Source organism: Marmota monax, unplaced genomic scaffold, assembly GCF_021218885.2.
Source record: "Marmota monax isolate L192 unplaced genomic scaffold, Marmota_monax_Labrador192_F-V1.1 WCK01_AAM20220418_F8-fsc00059, whole genome shotgun sequence".
NCBI classification, from domain to species: Eukaryota; Metazoa; Chordata; class Mammalia; order Rodentia; family Sciuridae; genus Marmota; species Marmota monax.
In genome coordinates, this window is record NW_026693595.1 from 6,777,990 (window position 1) to 6,805,039 (window position 27,050).

General features: G+C 39.9%; 1 protein-coding gene across 1 annotated transcript in view; it reads right to left on the reverse strand.

Moving 5' to 3' along the window:
* Nucleotides 1–27,050, reverse strand: part of Mamdc2 (MAM domain containing 2) — a 169,453-nt gene that overhangs the window by 91,570 nt on the left and 50,833 nt on the right. Inside the window, exons 3-4 of the mRNA XM_046459469.2 lie at nucleotides 4,241–4,512; nucleotides 2,575–2,659 (exon numbers count right to left, since the gene is read on the reverse strand). Coding sequence (XP_046315425.1) covers nucleotides 2,575–2,659; nucleotides 4,241–4,512 — 357 coding nt within the window. The remainder of the gene's footprint in view (nucleotides 1–2,574; nucleotides 2,660–4,240; nucleotides 4,513–27,050) is intronic.

The window sequence follows — 27,050 nt, forward strand, 5'->3', positions numbered from 1 at the left end:
TCTGCTCTCAGCTCCAGAAATTTTGTTCATCACCCTTTCTGAATCTGGTGGCCTAGCCCTCTATCCCGTTCTCTACTGATGGTGAACAAAATGCCCAGAACTGAGGGGCATGTTTCCTAGATGCTAAAATCCCCTGTTTTTCTTATTACTAAGAACACAGTCAGGATAGGCAGGGCAGGCATATTCTAGGTTCTGGGCCCCTTCTGCAGCTCCTGAGTGGAGAAGAGAAAGAAAATAAAGAGATCCCTTTAAGTAGCATTCATATGTTTACTATAAATTGTTTCCAATGGACAGACTCCTCCAGTGGGGACAAGAAATTCATAGACAAGTGCCTCTATATGCCCTAATAATCCTGCAATTAAAAATATGAAGCATGATTGTGTTGGCCAACCCCCACGGCCCACCTGCCCTTCTCCACCTGCTCTACTCTGCAGAGGCTGACCTATCTGGACTATATCAATGGGTTCCCATGCTTCCAGGCTTCCAGTTGGATTTGTCTAGTGGAGGATGGAAGGAGCATGACATCAGTGGTTTAGTCTCCTGGCTTTGTCCCTGCCAGGTGGCCATGATCCCTTTACTGAGGGCACAGCCATTGTCTAGTAGCCCTCACCATACAGCTTTTGTCTCCATGTTCTTGTTATTTATTCTCCATTGCCCCCACAGACCTAAATAGGAAAGCAGCCCCTGAGCTACCCAAGTTACTAGTCCCAGGTCAAAGAGTGATCTTTCCTGGTTTCATTTACTTTTCACACATTAGGGTCTTTTGATGAACTCTCCTGATGAGGTTGAGTGTTCCCTCTGTTTCCACTTTCCTGCATGGATCTTAGCTCATGTAGTTGTAAATGTGTTTTTACATTAGCAAACATTTAAAAATTTTAAGATTTATTTTCAACTTTTCCATGGGACAGTCTGCTAACCAATGCCCAACAGCCAGTGCCAAAGGCTACCATAGAAAACAATAAAAAGCAAACTATCCCTCTGTACCAAGTGCTATCCTAAGCATTTTATATGAATTAACTTAATCCCAGAACAGGTCCATGAAGTAAACACTATTATTAATCTCATTTTACAGATGAGGAGCCAAGAGAAGAGGTACAAAGAGAGTGACATAAAGTTTAATGAGATAAAATAGTGTCATCTCTTGTGTTTAAAAAAAAAACCAGGAGGCCACCAAATCATTTGAAGAAAAGCAACATACATTTCTTCTTGAGTGCCTAGCACTACACCAATGGCCTCACATTCATGATCTCATTTTTATCCCCATTTTACCAGTGATAAAAACAGAGGCTGAGGGTGCATTGAGTTGGAAAAACCAGCAGGTGGCGCTCAACAGGTGAGTCTGCTGGTCTCTGTAGTCCAAGCCCCAGGCTGACTGGCAGGGGATGCTGCCTGGATGGAGACTCAAGGAAAGGAGCCTGGGACTAAATTCTCTTTATCTTCAGAAAGGACTCACTTTCCCAGTCTGTTTTCCTTCCGTTGCTTTAGAAATGTCATTTAAGTTTAAAATGGAGAAGTGGGAGACTTTGGGGAATTAGTGAAGGCTTCACTCCTTTCCCCTGCATGTTCAAAAAGACTTCGAGAACTATCAGTGCTGAAAAACCTCTCAGTTCTATGAATGTTTTCCTTTCGCACTGCTAACCCCCAATTTAAGACTTCAGTATGTCTCCTTTGTAAGGTCACAATTGCTTCCTGGGGGTTTTGCCAGCTCCTACAGGCTTTGCTTGTCTCCATCTCATTGTCTAAGTGGCAGCCAGAATCATGAACTGAAAATCACAGTTTCACACCCGTGCCCTGCTGACTGACTTTTAGTGTCTCCTAACCAAATAATTTAGTGACTCCAAACTCCTTATCCAGAATCCAGACTCTTCCTTAATGAAATCCCTGAGCAGTACAGATTCTTGCTTCAAACCAACTTCTCTGCCTCTGGCCTTTGCCTGGACATGCCCCATCCTTTCTTCCCTAAGAGATCTGTCCAGAGACAGCTCTTTCCTTCCTCCCAGCACTGCCAAAGTGTGGCTTGTCCTTTTCTGGATATGTTTATTATATATAGAGAGATTGTCCATGGCCAACAAATAAAAGGTAAGCAAACCTTAGGGCAGGGACTGTCCTCTCCTTGCAACCTTTCAGAATCTGGCATTTAAGAGGCTACCCAATGCTGTTCAAGTGGAATCTAAGTGGCCACCATGATTACTAAGATGTGGCACTGTGTGCCAAGACAGGAATGGAGGGAAGGAGGCATACAATGCCTGTTTTTCAGGGAAAGGCTACAAAAAGCAGAATTTACAGCAATCCAGAATTATTTTTATTAGAATATGTTGAGGTTAGGGTGGCAATGCTGAGGTCACCCAGTTGCTGCATCTACTTTTCTTTCATGAATCCAGCCAGTCCAGGCAAATGCTAATAAGCCTTCCTCTGCTGAAGACAGAGAAACAATGTGTAGCATTCAGGGAAACCTAACAGAATTTAAACTACTATGCAGTATGCAGCTTGGTCTTTAGATTGATTTAGTGCTTTCTGGCAACAGTAGATTTTAGAAAAAGATTTGTGTTCTGATGCAATGAAAATGAAACTTACCAATACAGTAGCCAGTTGTCATCTTGATTTCAAAGAGTGCAATGCTGGTTGTGTTTCCCTGTCCTAGGATGCCTTCTATTAAAATCTGCACAACACATGGGGAAGAAGGGGAGTTAGACTTCAGAATATCATGTTCCCTGTTCAGTATTTCAGTTGTTAGTCAGGAGCTGTTCAGCAGTGCAAGGCAAACAGAATTGCTAGTCTTAGCTCTTTGCTATTGGATATGAATCTCACGATGGACTTCATTAGGAGAGAGAGAGAGAGAGAGAGAGAGAGAGAGAGAGAAAGAGAGAGAACATATATATTCAGAACCTTGAGGTGGGCAAAGAATCAGCTGTTTTAATTTATCCCAACCACTACCTTCTCCAGTGCTTGTAGTAGCACCAATTGGTTGTAGATAGGACAGCTTGTGTCCCGGGGAAAATCCATTCTAAAAATAGAAATAGGGAGCAGAGGACCCAGGAAAAATTCCTTGGAGGAGAAATCCCTTGGAGGAGAAGGTGGGAAGCACAAATTTGACAGTGGTAAGAGATATCTCCACGAGACAGAGGACGCTCATACATCACTTCTAGTTTCTATACTGATGAAAAATTTTGAGTTTTTTTTTAAAACCAGGATTAAACCCAGAGGTACTCAACTAGTGAGCCACATGCCACATCCCCAGCCCTTTTTATTTTTTATTTTGAGACAGGGTCTCACTAAGTTGCTTAGGGTCTCCACTAAATTTGAGAATTTTATACAAAGAGAAAATAGAAGCATGAAAATTTAGTGAATGATTTTCAGGAATGTTACAGTTCATGTTTGGTCCTGCTTCTGAAAGTAATTGCTTTTTCTTCTGTGGTTTTAACCTGGTATTTTGTAAGTATGTGGTAGATCTGGGATTTGATAACTTTGGGAAGATAGTATGAAATAGGAAACTGGACCCCCCAGTATTGACTCCTTCCTTCAATACTGCCTGGTAGGAAGGAACTCCAAGCAGACAGAGATATGGGGGTACAGTATTTCAAAACTTTTCAAAGAAAAGGAAGGATAGCATTGGAAAGTGAAAGACAGATTAGGAATGAAGAACATTTTCATGAAGGCTTCATTGTGTCCTCGGTGATTCACTGACTACCACACTTCATGGCCAAGTGTGTCAGATTCCCCTCTACTTCCTGACTCCAGTCCACACCTGACTTCTTAACTATATGCCTTCCTTTTCCAGAACTTCATATGGAACAATTTTCTTCTTTGAAAAGGAAACAGAAGATGACTTGTAAATATCTTTCTTTTAAAGTGCTTTCATTTTTCCTTTTATCATGGTTAATGTCTTATTCAAATTTGTAGCAACTTCGCCTCTGGGAAGATAACATAAATATATACCATATACAATTTAGAAGGATGAAACAAAATGACAAGAACTAAGAATACTCCCTAAAGCCTACTGGAAAAAATCTGTTTATTGAAGAGGTTAGCTTAGACACCATTTAGTTATCATAGAAGTCTCATTTAAATAAATGGGAGGAAATCTGGAAAGAAGCTCTTTTAAGGAATAAAGAAAATATTAGTTTACATAACTACTAATCTTCCATGATATAACTAGCCTCAATGGCAGAAGTTTTATAAGATCTCATTAGCATAAAGTATATATCATAATCCCCAAATCTTTCCCCTAAATGCCACTCACCTTGAATTTCTTGGAACTGTTTGGCAAATCCAGGCTGGCTATGAGCCAGCTGTCTGAAGGTTTCTTAGCTGACCAAAGCAAGCGGTCAAAGCTTTCATCCTCGAATCTCACATAGAGGTTCAGCTGGCTGGGATGTGATGGAGGCCCTGGAGCTGCGGTTATCTGGTAGACCAAGCGGAGACAGCTCCACTCCTCTGCCTGTAAGTCAGAGCTGAGCAGCACAGCTTTCTCTCCCTGCCTGGCAAAGGAGGCATCCACATAAACATAATGGCCTGGGAAGAAAGAGGAAGACAGGCAAGGGATCAATCTTCTGTTTGCAATTTGGAAATAGACCCAACTGCTGTCCAGTAAATCTGTGGACAGATAGAGCCCGCAGATAGATGCGTTTCATCAGTTCTCTAGGAGTGCCCTGAACACAGGATCTGTGTCTGGCCTCTTGGGAAAACAGCTAGATAGTCTGGCAACACTGAGGCCACTTTCTCCCAAGATGACACCAGGCTGGAGCTTCCTGGTCTGCCTTTTCAGGGGTGGCGTATGCTCTTCATTTTGCCCTAATCCCTATCACTTCCTATTAATTCCTGACATTGAGGTCAAGTGCCTGTTGCCTTTCATGATTTCATACCACATCCACTTAGCTCATTGCGTTCACCTCCTCGGTTTCCATATGCTGTGAATGTGCAGGCTAAAGGGACATGAAGTCCAGAGGAGCAGAAGCAGGTGGAACCTCTGAGACTGGAGTTAGAATAACTTGGTGGACTCAGCCTGCTGCTTCCATAGCGCCCTTCACCCTTCATGACTTAGTTTGCATTTAACTTGAATCATTGTAGCAGACTAAAATGATTTGATAACCTCAACCTGGGTCTTGCGACCTTGGAAGGAAAAAATTCAGTGTAAGACATATATATATATGTGTGTGTGTGTGTGTGTGTGTGAGACGTTATATCGTGTAGTAACATGTTATTATTATATATGTAATTAATAGAATAATAAATATGTAACTTAATAGATAACTATTATATCATGTGTTTTTGTTATTAATATACATATATATGGGACAGAGGAGAGGGGTATGACTCCCACTCTTCATATCCCTCTCCTCTGTCCCCTCTTTCCCTCACCCTTCCTCATCTTTCCCCTTTTCTTCCTCTTTTCTGTCTTCCTCCCCTTCCCCTGTCCTTCTCCTTTCCCACTTTCTCTCTCTCTGTTCCTTTTTCCTTCTTCTTCTTCTCTTCCTCTGTCCTCCTGGCATTTTAAAGTGATAGCTTGCTAACTGCCCCAGGATACGGAACAGTATTCCTATGAAGGGGGAAAGAAGGGCATTGAAGGCTAACTTGTGTCTTCCAGTCCCCACTCTGGCCACCTGGCTTCTTATACCAGTGACGCCGTTGTCTGTGGGTCTTTGGGGGATCCCCTGCCTTTCTGGTGTGCAGACTCTCGTGTTTGCTCAGAGGTTCCCCCATTTGTGGCCAGCATTAAGCATGCTGTGCTGTTTTCTACCTTGTGGCTACCCCCACCCCCAAACTAAACTCTTACTAGAAAGGCCCTGAAATGCCTCTTTATCTCAGTGTTCTTCAGCCTCTCCTCCCATGCCCCAGGTGCTGATCCCAGCCAGGCTCCCTGCTTCTGTGGCCAGTACTGACAAGCCAGCAGCAGCTCAGTGGATGATCAGCCTCATGTGCAGGACACAGGGCTGTGTCTTCAGGGAGTCTTGATTGCCAGGCTGAAGTGCTCCAAGATGGAGTCTATCTCCAGCTTGCCATCTTCTTAACCTAGGAAACACCCACTTGATGCAAATGGCAACAGCTTCTAGTGCCAACACAAGCACCCTCTGTGGAGAAATTTAGTCCTTGCAGCCATTGCAACCACTATTGCCTCCTGTGTGCAATGAACCCTTGCTAGGAACCAGGTGCTATTCTAAGTGTGTCATACACATTTATGAACAGAGGGGCTATTGAGTTTTAAAGTACCAAGTTAGGGATTTTTTTAAAAAAAATAAACCACTTCATTGTAACATGAAAGAGTGCATAAGTGCCATCCCCCTTTCCCCACTCTTTGCTAATGTCCCAGAAGGGACTTTAAGCAAGTGTGTAGTGCAGTGGGGTGTAGGTGGGATGGGGGAGATCTAGAGAGTTCTTCAAACCTTTGCTGAGGAAGTAGAGAGTTAGGAAATGGGGTATAAAAGAGGAAAGGAACAAAGAATGTCTGTGTCCTATCCACATTCACATTAAAACCAACTTTGCTGCCCTTGAGGCCCAATTCTCCTGGGTACTTCCCCGTTTCTCATGTTTTCCCACTCTGTGTCAGTTTGCTTCTCATTGCTGTGACAAAATACCCTGAGATAAACAGCTTAATAGGGGAAGGATTTACTTTGGTTCATGGTTTCAGAGGTGTCAGTCCACAGTTGGCCATGTGGTTTCTGGGCCAGGCAGAATATCATGGAGGAGAGTTCATGGTAGAGCAGCTCTGCTCACCTTGTGGTGGCCAGGAAGCAAAGAGAAAGAGAAAGGGGCTGGGGTTCCAATACACCCCTCCAAGAGCACACCCCCAGCGACCCACTTCTTCTGACTAAAGTTTCCACCACCTCCAACAGTGCCACCAGCTAGGGACCAAGCCTTCAACACATGAACATTTCAAGGACATTCTAGATTCAAACTATAACATGCTCCTTTCTTCTTTTCCCCATTCGGAAAGGAAGCAAATCATTTTGAAGCAGTGATTCTCAAACTTGAGCTTGGCTTCACTTGGAGGGTTTGTTCAAATACAACTCGCTGTCTCTCCCCAACCCCTGTGCTTCCTATCCAGAAGGTTCGGGTGGTACTGCATTTCTCACTGATAGAATTTTTGAGAAGTGTTGATATGGGAACCACAGTTTGAGAACCACTGACTTAGAATATCTTAGACAGAAACAGGGCTCATTTTCTAGGCACCTCTTATCTATCAAAGAAAGTGAAGGCATATAAAGGAGGGAGAGAATGATTCTATTTAAAGATAAAACTCAAACATACGCAAAAGTGTTTTATAGCAGGTTTATAAAATCCATCTGTTGGTGATTATCTGAACTTTTTAGTGAGTGGCATTAAAAAAATTTGTCTCTACATTGTATTTTACTATAAGCATATGCTAATGATCTATTACCAAAAGACTTTGCAGTCATCAAAAATACAAACAATAATAAATGATGGAGAAGATGTGGAGAAAAAGGAATATTTTTACATTGCGGGTGGGATTGTAAATTAGTACGACCACTGTGGAAATCAGCATGGAGTTTCTCTGAAAAACTAGGAATGGAATCACCATATGACCCAGTTGTACAACTCCTTGGTATTTATCCTGAAGAATTAAAGGTATCTTACTACAGTGATACATACATACCCATGTTTATAGCATACAATCCACAACAGCCAATCATCTTGCCAGAATGAGTTAATAAGGTTTTCTTCATGAAATATTTCATTTATTTCATCCTAATGACATTGACACTTGGAAGTTAATTTTAGACATAATTCATACGCCATAAATTCACTCTTTTAATAGAATTCAGTGGTTTTTAGTATAAACAAAATTGTGTGATCGTCTTCACAATCTATTTCCAGAACATTTTTATCACTTCCAAACAAACCCTATATTCATTAGTAAGCAATCCTCGTTCTCTCTCTTCCCTGCAACTAGAAACCACCAATTTACTTTTTCTTTGTGAATTTGCTATTCTGGAAATTTTACGTAAATAGAATAATAAAATATGTGTTCTTTTTTGGCTGGTTTCTTTCACATAGAAAGTTTTCAACATTTATCTATGTCACATCATGTATCAGAATTTTAGTCCTTTTTCCCATCCCTGCTCCATGGTACCTGAGGATTGAACCCAGGGCCTTTACTCTAGGTAAAAGCTCTACCACTGAGCTGCACCCCCAACCCTCATAATTTCATTTTTTTTGAGACTTAAAAACATTCTACTTTTTTAGATATCATAATTTATCCATTTGGGTGCTGATGGACATTTTGGGTTGTTCCATCTTTTGGCTATTATGAATATTAATATGTGACACAAGTTTTTAGTCATTTGCCTAGGAGTGGACTTGTTAGGTCATGAAGTAACTCTGTGACCTTTCTCAAATGGTGACACCACTGACAATCCTCCAGCAATGTTTCAGTGTTCACAATTCTCCACATGTTCACCCACACTTTTCCACCTCATTCTCTTGTCATTCAGGTAGATGTAAAGTAGTATCTAATCATATTTTTTATTTGCATTTCTCTAATGATTAATAATGTAGAACATCTCTTATGTGATTATTGAATATTTGTTTATTTCCTTTGGGGAAAGGTTTATTCAGATCGTTTGTCTGTTTTTAGAACTGGGTTGTTTCTGTACTGTTGAGTTATAAGAAGTTTTATATTCTCTGGACATTAGATCTTATCACATATACTATCTACTACTGTTTCTCCCATTCCACAGTTTGTCTTTTCACCTTCTTAATCATGTCCTTTGAAATACAATTTTTTTTTTTAAATCTTGATGAAGTTCAATTTTTTGACTTTATGTTGTTCTTTTTTACTTTTGGTGTCATACCTAAGAAACTATTTTCTAATTTAAGATTATGAAAGTTAACACCTGTGTTTTCTTCTAAGAGTTTTATAGTTTTAGCTTTTATATTAGGTCCTTGATCTATTCTGAATTAATTTTTCCCCATTGAATTTTCTTGAATTGAGCACAGGTAAAGAGTTTATTTCTGGAATCTCACTTCTATTTATCCCTGTGCTAGTACCACATAGTCTTATACTCTAACTTTATAGCAAGTTTTGAAATTGGGATGAGTGTGATTTCTCATTCTTTTTCAAGATTTTTTTTTTTTTTTTTTACTATTCTAAACCCCCTGTCCTTCTTTGTGAATTTAAAACTCAGGATGGAAATAAGTTAAGTTACAATACCACAAAGCTCACTGTTTTTGCTGATCCTCAATTGTTTCTTGACTACAAACTCCTGAGTTTTACAAGCCTTTTGTTAATTTTCAGAGTTCTTTAAGAGTTACCTTCACTGTTTTTGCCTGGGTTCTCATTGTGCTCATGGGGGAAGATTTTCTGAGGTTCTTACTAAGCCAAACTGCTGACCATCATTCTCTGTCTCCATCTTTTTTTAACCAATGAGAATGGAAAACAAATGCTTCTGAGACGTTAAAGTCAGCACAAATAAATAAGAAAAGGCAACAAATGGTTGGAATCACATGGGGATTGGGTGGGTGATATGACACATGTGGCCAAAGGCCTGGGGAGATTTACTAACCACAGTGTTGGAGACATGAAGTAAGGAAGAGAAGGAAGGATCCACTTCAGATACTGCTGCTTAGTCAATCTCAAATGATTTATGAGACATTTACCGAAAATGATAAAATCTTTAAGGTGTCAGAAAAGAACCATAAAACTCTAAGCATATATATTTTTAAAGTGAGTCAGCAATTAAAAACAACAGTTAAACCATCTGACTCAGAAAAGACAGAATCCATGTGCCCCAGGGTCAGGTGCAGGCATCAGAAAAATCTTTTCTGTTTCAGTGAAGACAGGAAGAACTCAGTTGTGAGGTCATACTCAATTGCAGGCCACATCTATACTGCCACAGGGTAATACCCAAGTCCAAATCCCAGGCCACCACTGTGCAAGGTCGTCAGAGCATGGATCACAGGGACTTGGCCTGTCTGAAATTGTACTAGCTCATGAATATACAGTGGCCCCACTTTCTCCATGGTTCCACTTGTCATGGTTTCAGTTCCCTGTAGTCAACCACAGTCTGAAAATATGAAAACTCCAGAAATAAACAATTCATAAATTTAAATTGGATGGCCTTCCAGCAGCGATAACATTTCATGTTGTCCCACTCCATCCAACCCAGGGCATGAATCATCTCCTTGGACAGTGTAACCATGCTATATTTCAGTTTACCCACTAGTCATTCCCTAGCTGTCTTGGATATCACAGTGACTCTTGTGGTATCACGGTGCCTGCGTTCGGGCAATCCTAGTTTTACTTAATAATAGCCCTGAAATGCAAGAGTAGTGATGCTGGCAATTTTATTACAGTATATTGCTATAATTTTTCTATTCTAGTATTCATTACTGTCATTAATCTCACTTATGTCTAATTTGTACACTAAACTTTACCTCGGGCATGTGTGTATTAGAGAAAACACTATATGTAGGGTTTGGGACTACCTATGGTTTCAGGTGTCCATTAGGGGTACTGGACCATATCCCCCATGAATAAAGGGAACTACTGCATTGTCCTTCAGGTCTGATGGTCATTATGGAGTGACTTGGGCTGCAGTACATCCCACCCAAGATTTGCAATGTATAACCTAGGCTTAATAGATCATTATGTTCAAACTGAGAAGCTTCTTCTCAGCAAAAGAAACAATCATTGAGGTGAAGATAGAGTCTACAGTATGGGAGCAAATTTTTTCCACATGCACATCAGATAGAGCACTAATCTCCCAGGTATATAAACAACTCAAAAAACTTAATACTCCCCCCCCAAAAAAAAACCAAACCAAAACAAAACAAAACAAAAACCCAAACAACCCAATCAAAAAAAAATGGGCTAAGGAACTGAACAGACACTTCTCAGAAGAAGATATACAAGCGATCAACAAATATATGAAAAAAAGTTCAACATTTTTAGCAAGTAGAGAAATACAAATTAAAACTACACTAGATTTCACCTCAGTCTAGTCAGAATGACAATTACCAAGAATACAAGTAACAGTAAATGTTGGCAAGGATATGGGGGAAAAGATATACTTGTACATTGCTGGTGGGAATGCAAATTGTTGCAAACACTTTGGAAAGCAGTGTGGAGATTCCTCAGAAAACCTGGAATGGAACTACCATTTACCCAGCTATCCCACTCCTCGGTCTATCCCCAAAGGACTTAAAATCAGCATACTATAGTGACACAGCCACACCAATGTTTATAGCAGCTGAATTCATAATAGCTAATCAATAGATGAATGGTACAGAAACTGGTATATATATATACACAATGGAATATTACTCAGCATTAAAAGAGAACAAAATTATGGCATTTTCAGGTAAATGGATGGAGTTGGAGAATATCATGCTAAGCAGAGTAAGTCAAATCCAAAAAACTAAAGGTCAAATGTTTTCTCTGATGATTAGATGCTGATCTATAATGGAGGGGGCATGGGAAGAATGGAGGAACTTTAGATTGGGCAAAGGAGAGGGAGGGAGCACGGGGGCAGGAAAGATTGTGTAATGAGATGGACTTCATTACCCTAGGTGTATGTACGATTGCACAAATGGTGTACCTCTACATCATGTACAACCAGAGAATTGAAATGTTTCCCCTCCATTTGTGTACGATGAATTGAAATGCATTCTGTTGTCATGTACGACTAAGTAGAACAAATTAAAAAAAATTTAAAATAAAATAGTTTATATTTATGATTTTGAAAGAAGAAATGAAACCAATATATGATAGCTCAAAAAAAAAAAGACTTAATCATGCACAAACTAACTACTTCATCAGTTTCTTTATCTGTAAAGTGGGCAAAATAAGAGAATGGAACCCCATTACATATACATTACATATTTGGAAAATCACTGAATACACTAAGAAAAAAATAAAATAACCCAACCACTCTTATACACATACACATATACATGTAGAGTTCTCATGTGAAGAGCCACTAAGTGAAATCTATCTCATCTAATTTTCAAACAAAGTAAATATTTCTACCCAGAAAGGAAATTTGGCTGTGTTCTGCGTAAAACTGATATAATATACAGAAAACCATGTACACTGTACTCTATGCATAATTTAAGGAACTTTCAAGGGCAATTTTGGCAGTAATTTTCACCTTCTGTGATGACTTCAGAATGTAAAATTCAACAGAGACATAACTTTATATCTACCAGGTGGTTGTGAGAACTTGATGGAGCAATGTACATAAATAACATGGTTTGTGAATTGTAATTGTTAATTATTTCTGTTATCATCAGGGGGAGGAGTCCTTTAGTTTCAGAGAGTGAGAAACTTACATTTGCTCAGGTAGTAGATCAGCAGCACGTTGTCAATGTTGATGTGAGAACAGTGTTCACTCAGATCACTTCAGGATCTTTTGATTTTAAAACCTATACCATTGTCCTCTTTAGTGTGAGGCCCCTCCTGGCTGCCCATCTCCAGTAGCTCCCCTCCTCACAGCTAATCACCCTGGTTCTCACCAAGGATCATTTACAGTGGAATCTAGAAAATTTACTACTGGTATGATTCTGGCTGAACTCTTCTAACCCAGGTCTGACAGCAATGCCTGCATCTCTTGTTTACTTCTTAGGACTCTGCATAGCTAAGACAAGGGCTCCACCTGCCTTCTTTCTGACAGCTTCCTTCCCAGGGTTGACATCCAGCCCCTGCACTCAGGCTGGGGTCTACTCTCTCCTGATTTCCTGTACACCTACTCTGGATGGGGTCCTGCCTGTGGAAGAGCATGATGGAATGAATGGTCAGGTGTGGCTCTCACCAACCCTATGTTGGTTCAAATTCCGGTCTCACCACTTAGAAACTATGTCACTTAGGATAAGTTGGTTATATTATCTGAAGCTCACTTTCTTCATTGGTAAAATTGGGATGCTAAATTACCAGCTTTGTAGCATTTTAAAGAAGATTGATTGTGGGCTGGGGATGTGGCTCAAGCGGCAACGCGCTCTCCTGGCATGTGCGGGGGGCTGGGTTCGATCCTCAGCACCACATAAAATAAAGATGTTGTATTCACCGAAAACTGAAAAATAAATATTAAAAAAACTCTCTCTCTTTCTCTCTTTAAAAAAAAGAATATTGATTGAATAAGTAGAGAAGTTAGCACACTGCCAAGCTCTTAATACATGTTGGCTCTTATATTTCCAAATATCACATCAGCACACTCTCTCTTCTTCTTTTAGTGATTTATTTTCTTTTTTCCTTACTTTTAATTGGTGAGTTATAATTCTACATAACAGTAGGATTTATGGTTACATATTCATACATGCACACAATATAATAATTTAATTTGGCCAATAGAGTTCCCCAGTATTTCCCCTTTCTCCTCCCTCTACCCTTTCCTCTACTCTTCTGGTCTCCCTTCAATTTTCATGAGACCCTTCCTACCTTTCTTTTTCTTTTGCCTCTATAGCTTCCACATCTGAGAAAAACATATGATATTTGACCTGCTGAGTTTGGCTTATTTGACTTAATATAATGTCCTCAAGTTCCATCCATTTCCTGGCAAATGACATAATTTCATTCTTCCTTATGGCTGAATAAAACTCCATTATGTGTATATACCACATTTTCTTAATCCATCATCTACTGGTGAACCCCTAGACTGGTTCCATAGTCTATTGTGAATTATGCCATCCATTCTTTAGATGGTTAGCCCATCTCATATTGGACCCCCCTCATGTTATCCTTTCTACCAGCTGCCATTGCTTTACCCTTCTGAAACCAATTTCTTCCATTGTATGGAAGATGGCCCTCTGCAACCTAGATCCATTCTCCCTAGTGCCTGTTCTCTCCACTTGCTTATGGGCACATCTTTTTAGATCACAGCCTCTTCTGGTCTTCCTATCCCATTGCCAAACTAACTATGATCTACGTTATGACAGTCCTCTCTGGGATGTACTAGCTGATCAAAGCAGCCTGGACAGTAATGCCTATAAAGCAAAACATCTAGAAAACATTTTTAAAGTTTCTGCAAAGAGCTAGATTGTTATTGTGGAAAGAGAATGTCTCCATGGAAATGTATCCTCAATTATGTATAAGCCATCAGCTTACATTTTGTAGAAGTCCTGCTTTCTCTGCATATCAAAGACTTTTAAAAAATTAAAAATTCAAATTTCTGATTATGTAGAGTTAAATTTCTGGATACACATAGAAAATGCAATGAGTGTAGGAATTCTCAAAAATAGTCGATTGTGTTTTTAGAAAGTAAATGGAAGGGCACTCTTTAAATGTAAAATATACTTTATTAAGTCTTTGGGGGATTGTTAATGTGCGATTTTTTTTCTCAATTAGATTCACAATTATTAATAAATCTACTGATTACTTCTAGCAAAAAAGTTCAGTTTTGCCAGGCATGGTGGCACATGCCTATAATCCCAGTGGCTTGGAGGCTGAGGCAGAGGATGGTGAGTTCAAAGCCAGCCTCAGCAATTGATCTATAGTAGCACATTTCCCCTCCTTACTACAAAAGATGTTAACAAATTGATGGTATAAATTAGAATCAAAGAATACAGAATAAGATAATTGCACCTGCACTTTGGTTGTCAGAGAGATCCCCTTAGTGAGGCCCTAAGAAATTCAGTGAGACCCTGTCTCTAAATAAAATACAAAAAAGGGCTGAGGCTGTGGCTCAGTGCCTCTGGGTTTAATCCCTGGTGTGTGTGTGTGTGTGTGTGTGTGTATATATATATATATATATATATATAAGTTCAGTTCTGAAAGTATATAAGGAAAACCACAAATCCTATGGGTTTCATAATCTCAAGTTCTACTTGAAATTTTCAATTTTGCTATTATACTATGTCATTTGTTTAACAAATTTCTAACTATGAAATTCATTTTAATCACACAAAAATGACCATAGCTTTCATTTCATCTCAAATCATCTGTTTTGAAACAAAGATTCAAAGGGAACCAACATTCATTTTGTTCCAGACAGAAGATTCTTGACATACATTCTTGTCTCTTATTCCTGTCAAGTGATCCCATGAGGCGGAAATCACAACTCTACAAATAAGAAAAATAAATTCACACAAAAAGTAATTCACTGTTTCAAGGTCACAGTTAGATGAACAAGATCCAGCTCTAAGTACATACTTTTCCCTTGCACCATGATATCTTCAAATATTTCCTTGTCTGTCTCCTCTATTAATTTATATTTTCATAATCACATTCATCTTCCTATAGCAGAAAAACAAGTTTTCTTCCTTTCCTTACAGAAGGATCCCCAAGGGATGGATGCTTCTATATGGAAGCTGACTTGGATTCCTTACCAATACCATTCCTGCTGATAGCACAACCACCAGATTAACTTTTCTATCACATCTTCTCAAATATAAAATGGTTTCAAGCATGACAAGCTTTCTAAAATTAGGGCATGTCTTAAAATTGATCTATAGTAGCACATTTCCCCTCCACACTACAAAAGATGTTAACAAATCGATGGTGTAACTTAGAATCAAAGGATACAGAATAGGATAATTGCACCTGCACTTTAGTTGTCAGAGAGATCCCATAGCCTTGGGCTTGGAGGACCCCAGTGAATATCCCTGTCAATCATGCTAGGGAGTGGGGCACCATGCAGATGGAAGGGTTGTGGAATCATTCAGCACAGGCCACCACTGGCATCCAGGAAGCCCTAGTTATCAGCCTAATGTACCAGGCACCATCCAGAGTTTCAGCATGTCTTAATAAGCATTAACTATCTTGCCTTTAACATAAGGCACCACGTTTGCATCTTGTGGGTTATCTTTCCCACGAAGATCTGGATATTAGCTGTGGGACAATATGGTGATCCACACTATCACATGTGGCTCCAAATACCCTCCTGGATTAGAGTTCTCACCATAAGGTTTTTGCAAGGGCATTCCTTCTCAGTGAACAATGGCAGCTGCTGCTTCTTTCTTACTTTCTTTCTTTCTTTTTTTTTTGTTTGTTTGTTACTGGGGATTGAACTCAGGGGCACTCAACTACTGAACTACATCTCCAGCCCTATTTTGTATTTTATTTAGAGACAGGGTCTTACTGAGTTGCCTAGCACCTCACTTTTGCTGGGGCTGGCTTTGAACACTCAATCCTCCAGTCTCAGCCTCCTGAGCCGCTGGGAGGACAGGCATGTGCCACCAAGCCCTGCTGAACAGTGGCTTCTTTTCCCCTCTTATGGTCCCTAATAATGACACCGACTCAAGAAATGCTTCATTCCCATTCAATCAAAGTGCTTGAAACTCGTAGCTCTGGGTTAGTCTCCATATATAGGAAGATAAATGAGAGTTATATAAACTTAAATCTAAATCCTCCCGTCAGTGTGCTGACGATGGGTTGATTTGTGGTACTTTATAGGTTGAAACCATTCCTGAAATGTGATGGGCAAAATGGTCTATAATTGGGAAGGAGTGGCCAGTCATTGCTGTCCTATTTTGGTCCCCAGTGGTGAGAACCCCCTCCTTCAATGAACCCTTTTCAAGAACAGCAAAAAGGCTTTCATGTGGGGGAAATTCAATATAGCTCTAGCTTAAGGAAAAAGGAAAGCCTGTATTTAAAGAGCAGCATAAAATTATAATGTACAAATTTCCGTGTTAACCCAACACATAGGGCTGCAGATGGGGTAAGCCCTCTCAATGTGGAAATTGACTTCTGTGTGTTTCCAATATTTCTGCCTAATGTCCCTTGGCTTGGGAAATTAATTAAGCATTAGTCATTATTATACAATGCTTATGTCCAAAAGGAAAACAGAAAAATGTCTTCCTTTCGAAGTTCATTTGTTCATTTCTTTCTTTTTTTATGGTACAGGGGATTGGACCCAGAATTTTGGCATGCCAAACAAGTGCTCTACCACTGAAGCACACCCCCAACCCTTGTGTTTTATATTTTATTTCAAGACAGGATCTTTCTAACTTATTGGGCCTCAAACTTGTGATTCTCCTGCCTCAGTTTCCCCAGTAGATAAGATTCCAGGTGTGTGCCAACATGCCCGGCCTCCAAATTCATTGATAAACAAACACATGAAGCCAGAGCTTTGCCTATGACTGCAGATGCTCTGTAAAACCCTATCCTGTAAAGTCTCAAACAGACCTTGACACCCCACAGTGCCAGGAAAAGCTTTTCTCTAGTGTCATTTACAATAAAAGGGAAGGAAACGGATGTGGACTCACAGAGTGTCACCACAGATTAGCAATGCCCACCTCAGTCCTGGAAGAAGGCCACATGGGGCACCTCATGCCTGACTTCTTCCTCTAATTGACTCAGCAACTTCACCCACATCTGAGGTGTCTGGCTTTTGGGGAGTGAGAGGAATGGCTACAGGAAGGTGGAGGCACTGTCTATCTCAGAGGTGGTCCTTGTCTATAAAATGACATGGGAGCAGCACTGACCAGGTTGGCTGCCCCATGATCTCAAGACGTTCTGTTCCTCTTTGTTCCTTGATCCTCCCTGTAATAGTTTTGCTCCTGTCTTCTGCCACATCTTGAACTCTGTGGTATTCTTGGTGGTATTCTCTGCCTTTGTCTCTAATGTGTTGACATTTCTCTGAGTCTGGTGTCTTTATTCTGATGAATCAACCTCTGATTAGTAAATTCTAATCCCCTAACTGATCCTTTCCCTTCTGCTTCTTCACTAAGGAACTGCATTTTGATTAGGGATTGGCCATGTACTTGCTCAAGAAAATGACATGGCCATTTCTCCTTCGCATTTGAGGGGAGATAAGTGGTTGGATAGAGATGACTGAGCCAGTAAGTCCCTTTTATCCCTCTCCTTTTCTTCTTCCTCCCCTCTGAAGTGTGGATGTGATGGATGGAATTGCAGTGGCCATCTTAAGACAAGGAGGTGACTAGGGTGACAGACTCATCCTAATGAACTGAGATCTTCCTGCCTTTAAAATTGAAAGCCCTGTCTCGGGACACCTGTTGATCATGGGCAACCTGATACAGTTGGTTACTCTAGCAGGCAGCCTTGAGAATGGAAACTTTCACTGTGGGCAGGGTAGAAAAACCTGATTATATTGTGGAGTATTCTAACCAGTCTGGACTTTGGAACTGTAGTTTTGGTTATGAAAGAAAAAACAAAAGAAATATCAATTCAAGCTATAATTTAGTTTCTTTTGCTACAGGTATCCAAATTACCTGACTATCTCACTACCTCTGTGACTTGCAGTTTTAATTACACAGTGGTGATTCCCAAGTCTCTCTCTGGCCTAATCCTTGATTTGCTTCCATACTCACACATCCAACTTTTCCTTGGGCATATCCACTTGGACAAGCCACAGACACTTAATCTCATCCTCTCGCCTCCAAACTCTGCTCTTCCTCTGTGTACAAATATGAGTGAATGGAGCCCCCAGCTGCCCAATAACCAACCAAGAAATCTCAGGATTTTTAGTAACTCTTCTAACTCCCTCATTTTCCAAAATTCTCTCAGCCTTAATGATTTTGTTTCCATATTTCTCTCAAAGTTATCGTTCCACAAAGTTTCTCCTGTCAACGCGGTTGAAACTATCTTCTGTCTGGATGTTATAATAGCCTCCCAATGGGTCTATTTCAATCTTGCCCCATTCTAATCTGATCTTCTATTATGCCAACCTGATTATATTTACTTTTAAGCCTAAAACACCCCTGGGGTTCCCAATTTATAAAGCCCTACTATTCTGGCATCATATTCAACCACATGCTTGTTGTAGTCTACATGGTAGCAACATAATTTCTTTTAGTTCCTCTAAGATAAGGTTCCAGGCTTCTAATGATTGTAGGCCTTCCTATCTGCTGGTTTATCTGGGATATACCTTGATCTTTCTCTCATACATTCCACTCCACTACCTCCTTCTTAGCTCACTCTTTACTTCCTTAAGGTCTTAGTTTAACAGAGCCACCAAGTTTAGTTGTGCATTACAACTGTACATGGTGATCATTTTTTTTTTAATTGGTACTGGGGATTGAACTCAGGGGCACTCAACCACTGAGCCACATCCCCAGCCCTATTTTGTATTTTATTTAGAGACAGGGTCTCACTGAGTTGTTTAGCGCCTAGCTGAGACTGGCTTTGAATTTGCCACACTGCGTTTTGATTGGGGACTGGCCATGTACTTGCTAACCCCAGCCCTTAGATGTCTTTTGTAAGAACTCTTTTAGTATCAGCACTATTACTTTAATTTTTATTTGTCTAATTATGTATAAGTATTGCTCAGTAGGATTTTAAGCATATAAGAGCACATACCACATCTCCCTGGCTCTTAGTAGGCATATACTCTACATATTTTTAAATATGAGTAACCTTCTTCCTGATGGTAGGTTTGTTTTATTATTTTTTAATATAAAATACATTAAAATCCTTTTTCATTATAAAAATCTCTCGTTAGCCGGGTGTGGTGGTGCATACCTATAATCCAATTTCAAGGCCCTAAGCAACTCAGTGAGACCCTGTCTCTAAATAAAATAAAAAAATAGAGCTGGGGATGAGGCTCAGTGGTTGAGTACCTCTGAGTTCAATCCCCGGTACCAAGAAAAAAAAAATCTCTCATTAGGTTTGAATTTCATAACAATTACTCAACTTGCTGTTATTCTAGGAAAGATGATATTTAATGAGGGCTATAACTTCACTGAAAACTCACATCATACTAATGTTTGCACATCGGCCCCCACTGTTAATTTGAAACACAAATTCCTACTACATCAAGATACGCACAGGATTGTTCAAATGTACAATTCTTTGCCTTTCTGGAATGCACAGTTTGTGGGAAGCATTCAGAAAAACGTTTCAGTGTGTGACATTTCCAGATTACAGAGAGCTATAGTTTTATCAGCTTCCAATTTCAAAGAGTTCCAAAATGCCAAGATCAGCAATACAGGGAGAAGTGACAAGGTCAGCATTGCTGAGCTGCCTTGAATGCCACTTTGGTTCCCCCTGACAATGGGGAAATCATTCTCCTCTCTTGAGTAACACTGCAAAAGTAGTTCTAAAAGATCCCAAAGCTTTACGCCTGGCAGAAGGAAGACAAATGCCGGCCACTGTCTCCAGTGTAAACAATCAGCATGTGGAACCACCACCCAGATGTCCGCTTTTCTCTTTCGCTTAGGATCTCCAAGGGAGTAGCTTTCAACCCTGCTGACCTCAGTGGTGGTTTTAGAAGAGAAGTTTACCTTAGCAACTACCAACAAGAAGCCAAGCAACGAACCCACAGTGAAAGGCCATGGGGCATGTGGAAAGGGAGCTTCACTTTACCCAGCATTTAACAAAGTATGAAAACCCAAGGGCAGGCTGCACTGCCGGGCAGTGTCCGTCCTCTCAGATGTCAGTTCTCAGAGCACATTTTCCATTATGTGACTTTCCAGATGGGGGAAACAGTTCCCCCCATTGTGGAAATAGAGTGCCCTTCTATTTAAAATTTAAAAAATGTAAATGGTGCAGTTATTAGTGGACAATGGGTAATTGGATTCACTCTGCGAGTCCCCCAAGTGCACCTGGAGGGGAAAAAGCATCCACCTTCCATGGAAAATTGTCTTAGCTAACGTTAGTCTTCAAAAGACTCCAGCTCTCTGCCTTGGCTAACAATATGGAGGACAGCGCAGTCAAACACTTTTGCTCATGCAAGATGCAAAACTTCTCTTCTAAAACCACCACTGAGGTCAGCAGGGTTGAAAGCTAAGCCCTTCGAGATCCTAAGCAAAAGAGCAGAGCAGAGCAAGCCAAGTGAGAGGAGTCAGGTTCATTTCAAACTGGAAGAAAAGAGGAGTGTCCATAAAAATGTTACCACCATAAAGGCAAATATATAAATCTGAATATACACACACACACACACACACACATATGCATGTGTGCTGACACATTATATGCATAGATACACATATATTTACTTTGCACTCTCTCCCTTCAAGTGTTGTTTTATGCCCTTGACAAAGGATGAAAGCAAACAGGAACAGGAATATTCCATTCAAAAATATAGCTGTAGAGGGCAACACATTTCACCCTGGGCTGCATAGAGGATCATACTAAAGTGAATTAGAAAGAAGAGTTTAAATGAAAACAAACACTTTAATATCTATAAAATGAACATTCTGATCTAGATTAGTGACTTTAAGACTTGTTTTTCTAATGTGATTATACACAGAGGTACATCTATTAGCAGAGCAGAGTGACTGTGGTCACCAAGTTGGCTAAATAGTTTTATATAGTAATAGGTTGTCCAGGACTCTTTTATTATAAAGTCTGTTCCCTACCAACAGGAAGCCAAGTGATGAACCCACAGTGAAAGGCATGGGGCATGTGTAAAGGGAGCTTCACTTTACCCAGAATTTAACAAAGTATGAAAACCAAGGGCAGGCTGCACTGCCGGGCAGTGTCTGTCCTCTCAGATGTCAGTTCTCAGAGCACATTTTCCATTATATGACTTTCCATGTGGGGGAGATTGTTCCCCCCACCATGGAAAGCCACCAAGCAACCTCTCTTACAGTGGCCCCTGGAGCTTGGTTGAACGTGGGGAGGACTTGAAATCTCTACCTTGATAGCCTTGGGTCTTCTCAAACATGGCAGTCTGATGCCATGTCCTTCCCCTGGCTGCTGATCCTTTTGCCTGTCTTGCCCTGTTAGGTCTAGAACATGCTGGGTGTTGGATCTAGAACATGAACTCACTCTCTACATGGCTATGTAAATTCTTAATTGCAAAACAGTCTTCATTGAATTCAAGAGCCAACATGTTCTGTACTCTGAATCCAGTAGTTTTGATCCTTGGATGCTCATTGGCATCATGGAAGGAGGCCTTCATGTGCAGCAGAACCTAGATACCTCCCCAGAGACTCTAAAGTCACGCAGGCTTGAGAAGCCCTCTTCTTATCTGTCTATTCTCCTCCTTTGATTCTTACATAGCTGGACTTCAGCCAACCTCACTTTCAATGAGGTATATGTCTATTTTCCTCACCCATTTATCTCTAATGCATAGAATATAATAGGTGTTTAATAAATACATACTAAATTAATAAAGCAGTAGACCTTGCCAGTTATTCACCTGAGGCAGAGATGGTTGAAAATAAGGTCTACAAGATTAAGTCCAAGAGCAATGAACACTAAAAATGAAGCTCCTGATATATTTTATGTTTTTATGCTGTGTTCTGTATTTTTAGAAACACTCCTTAAATATGAAAATAAATGTGTGCCTGTGTGCTTAAGACTTACAAGAAATCACAGAAAATAAGGGGGTGGGGTTTCAGTAAAGGGTTTGCTATGGAGACCAGGGTTTTGATGACAATTACAACGATACTAACTGTGTTTATTCCTTATAATTTTAGAACACTTGGGGCTTATTAAAGACTCATAGCAACCCCATGACAGAGCTGGACAGTTACTGTCCTTGATTTCACAGATCACAAAAGCCTGGTTCAGACAAATGAAAACTGCCTGATGAGCAGCCGGGTTCCAGATCCCACACAGGCTGCCAAATTAAACCATTAAACATACTTAATGATGTTCCAAATATTGCACGGGACAAACTTGTCCTAAAAAAATTATTTGTTGATTATCTGTAATGCAGACTTAACAGGGCATCCTGCAAACCAAGGTTCTGAGCCAATACTTTTTCTGTGCAAAGAGTTTAAGATTTGAGGATCACTGTGGACCCTGCCAGATCAAATGCACCAAAACTGTGGTTCCTTTCTCCTCTCCTTTCTAACCCTCTGTTAGGCCTCAGGATGTATGTTTTTATACTGGTTTGGATCTCAGCTATTGTATAGCAGTACCACCATGCAATTAATTAGTGCCCTAGTGATTTCCTCCAATATTTAGCTATTAAAAGCAATGTGGTTATAAATCTTGTACCTATGACTAAAGTTTTCAGAATATATATAGCTATTGGACAAAATCCTAGAGAGGGAATTCCTTAGTTAAAGGAAATATGCATTTATACTTTGGTTAAATACTACCAAATTCTCTTCCTTGTACTTGTAACAATGTCTTTTCCCAGCAGCAATTATATGGGAGCATTTTGCCATCTCATTAATTCAGTGTGTGCAACAGAGTTTTTTTGATATTTGTCCATCTGATAGATAAAAAACGATAACCCTCCATAGTTTAGGATTTGAATGTCTCCCATTATGAGCAACATGGAACATCTTTTGACATGTTGAAAAGCCACTGATACTGCCTTTATGTGCTAACCTTGACCCATTTTCCCACGGAGTCATTAGTCTTTCATTATTGATTTAGAGAAATCTTTATGTTTAGCACAAAATCTGTCATATGTCCTGTAATGTTCCCCAGTTCATCATTTGTCCTTAATGATTTTTTAATGATTTTAGAGCTTAATGATTTTATCAGAGTAAACACATTCAGATCAAGAAAAGGATCGTTTTCAACAGCACACACAATTATCACCATGGCTGAAATAGCTGCCACTTAAGGAAGGGCTTATTATGGTTCCAGTTATATGTCAGTCATTTAAGTCTTCTTTAAGGCATCACGGGGGTCCTATGAGAAGGTACAACTAAGTCATTGTCCAGTGATTCCTACAATTTATTCAGGACCTAGTAGTACCCTGAAATAAAATTACCAAACCACATGGAGGTTGTCTTTGGTGTCTTCCCAACTTTCCATTCAACCTCCTTTACTTACCATAGCACTTCTTCGCTCCTATTTTCCCTCTCTTCCTCTCACCTTCACCCTTTCCCCCACATATCCTGTATGTACTCTAAAGGAGAGCCTACTTATAATTCCCTGGCTTTTCCTGCCAGCTTTAGCTATTCTCTACTGGACTGTAAACTGAACGATAACCCTAAACATGCAAAGTACAAAGGCAATAATTTAAGATGCAAAATATTCAAATATATTTACAATTAAAACTATGATAATGAGTTGATATGCTGAGGGGCAGGGGATGCTTCCAGAAGTAGACCCAGAAGGAGGTCCTGTCTGTGGAGAGCATTGGAAGGACCTTCTGAAATCAGAACCACTTGGAATTTTAGGGAGAATCCTTCTAGGATCAGGAATCAGAAGTTCTTATCCTGGTTTTACCTCTGCCTGTCATGAATTCTGGGGTGACAAAGTTGTCAGAGGAAAGAGCACAGGTTTTAGAGTCATGTAGTTCTTACTATAAATAACAACTCAACCAATTGGTACACGCTTTCAGGAAAGTTAATTAACTTCCACCACTATAAAATGAGGATCACAATATGGACCTCACAGGGATGTTTGTGAAAATTTAATTTGGTGCTTGGAAAGTACCTCATCCAGTCCCTTGTGCAATTTAGGTTCTCAACAAAGCAGTCTCAGAATTCATATCTGCCAAATCATACTATTCTATAAAAACCAAGGTTTTTGAAGTCATATATATATATGATAGAATTTAAGTAAATTCTCATATAGATTATTTATATATATATAAATCATTATATAAAATTATAAAATTATATAAATAATCTATATGAGAATTTCCTTAAATTCTATCATTCATGTATTACTTTGAAGTTTTCCCATAACTGTGTACCAAGTATTAACATTACTTAATGCTTTCCTCTATACTCATCTTTGAAAAATACGATATTCATATACATTTTAGCAGGTTCTTTGCAATATTATTCATGAAACTGTGCTCATCACTTTCATATGTAAAGAAGTACATACATAATTATTAAAATAGAAAAAAAATGTGGCTACATGCTGCCTAAAATAATCTCATGAACTACCATAACATGCATACTACAGTTTGGGAAACATTGATTTATGTGAAAGCTAGTCATTATTTTATTTTCAAGCTTTCCTTTTCAAGACTTGGAAGCTCTTGTAAGCTAGAGCTAAGAGATAGGAAGAGAAGGAGATTGCAGTGGGTAGCAATTTAAACTCCTACCCAGTTATCTCTGAATATTTAATTTACATTAGGTGATAAAGTTCCTCTTCCATTTAAGCCAGTTTGAATTAAGGAATTTCTACATAGGGAAAAAATGGGCCTCATCAATGCAGAAGTCTGAGCAATGCATGATATTCTGGTTTCAACCACAAGGAAACACAGAAAGGTAAAGAGAGAAGTCATAGCCAACCGCAGTGGTGCATGCCTGTAATCCCAAGGGTTCAGGAGGCTGAGGTAGGAGGATTGAGAATTCAAAGCCAGCCTCAGCAACACTGAGGTACTAAGCAACTCAGTGAAACCTATCTCTAAATAAAATACAAAATAGGGCTGGGGATGTGGTTCAGTGGTTGAGTGCCCCTGAGTTCAATCCCCGGTACCGACCTGCCTCCCTCCCACCAAAAAAAAGGAGAGAGGTGGTCATGAAGTGGGGAGTAGAAGGTGCTCAGGAGACAAGGTTCCAAGTCCATCTGTCACTATTTAGCTGTGTGGCTTTGAACAGTGAGTCAAGCCTCCGTTTCTCCATCCACAAAGTAAAGGTCTGCACAATCAGTAGTTCTCAAACAGAACTCTGGGGTCCTGAGGGACCTCAGGCGATGAGATAGTAATGGAATTCAGATTCCCAAACTTCCATTCTGTGGGACAAGCTGTCCTCTTATCTGTACCATATTTCCGACTCTATTATAAAGTTTTGGTGGAAGAATGGGCCACGCTTCTAGAACGGATTGGCTGATTATTCCACTGCTGTTTATACTGAAGTCTAAATTGAGACAAGGTTCAGCAGAGGCCCAATAAGAATGTGGTGCCTGGTTAACATTTTATACTCTATGTTAGGAGTTGGTTAGAAGCCAAAGTCAAGAACTCAATCCCTGGAGGGTTTATTTGTTTTCTACAAGTAAAAAATTGTTAATGACTATGACCCGTGTCCCTGATCTTGAGAACTGTCTTAGAGATGCGGGTCATTGGTCATACAAGGGGCTGGAGAAAGGAATGTGGATGATTCCAGATAGTCATTAGCTCTGCTTTAAATGCCAATACAAACACCTCTGGCATTGCTCAAGGCAGGCAACCTTCACACAGCCAGAAAACAGAGGGTGGTGTGCTTGGAGGTTTGTTTACTTTCTCAAGACAGTGTGATCATCATAGAAAAAGCTGAGAAAACAAAGAGCACTTGTTGATCCTCAGCTACATCACACCTGATGTGTATTCACAATGCTGTAAAATAGTATGGATTTGCTTTTCCTTATCCAGACAACATACACTCATAGCGGAAATTGGATGAGAGCAATGGGATGGGTCAAATTTTGCATTGTACATAAATTCAGTGTTCCAAATCTTAAAAAAAAATACATCTTAAAAATAAATTTTAGCACCAATTGCCAGAATGTATCACCCACTACCACACTCAAAACAATTTTATTTGCTTTATTTCACTTAAAAATTGCAAATGGGCCTGATGTTTGTATAGCAAATGTATGTTCTGAGAAGAATATTGATCTTGCCAACAGCAGCTGAATACTTAATTTTCTTTAACAAGCATGCTGAAAGATAATAAAATAATTATGGCAACTATCTTATTTTTTTACCTTTTAGTGTCTGCATAACTAGAAATTTTCTTACTAGAGAACTATTTTTCAAGAGTATATAAATCAGGCAATTTGTATTAGTACAAAAATTAAAACATCATCTATCTGAGTTTTAATTTTTCTTGTTGTTGAACTGCTAACAGTTTGCTGACATGTAGTATGAATACACAAAACCCAGATGGGACAGGATGATCAGTCTTAGGAGAAGGACAACAATTGGTCTGACGAGGCAGTAAGACAAGAGGCAAGGGAAGGGTTAGTTGAGGGCAAGTTATAAATGCGTCAGAACACATCTTGGGATTTGGATGCAAGTAGCATCCTGGGAGGATCCAAACTGGGAAACACAGATGGTTTTAGGCTTAGACCAAGTCAGGAGGGCAAAGCCCAAGTTAGGTGAAATATATATCAATGCTGGGACAAAAGATTCAGATTTATCAGATGACAGGGAGTTTCAGACAGCACCTTGGATAGCTCCCTGGGCAGGAGGTGCTTTCAGAAAGCTGAGACCCTAGGAAATGCAAGATCTCATCCCCGAGCCCCAGGCCTCCCAGTGGGCACCGCACTTTCATGGAATGAACTTGTTCCTAGGAGCCTACAGAAACCAGTGGCAATGTTCCACTTTGGAGTTGATGCAAAGCTCTAAGGA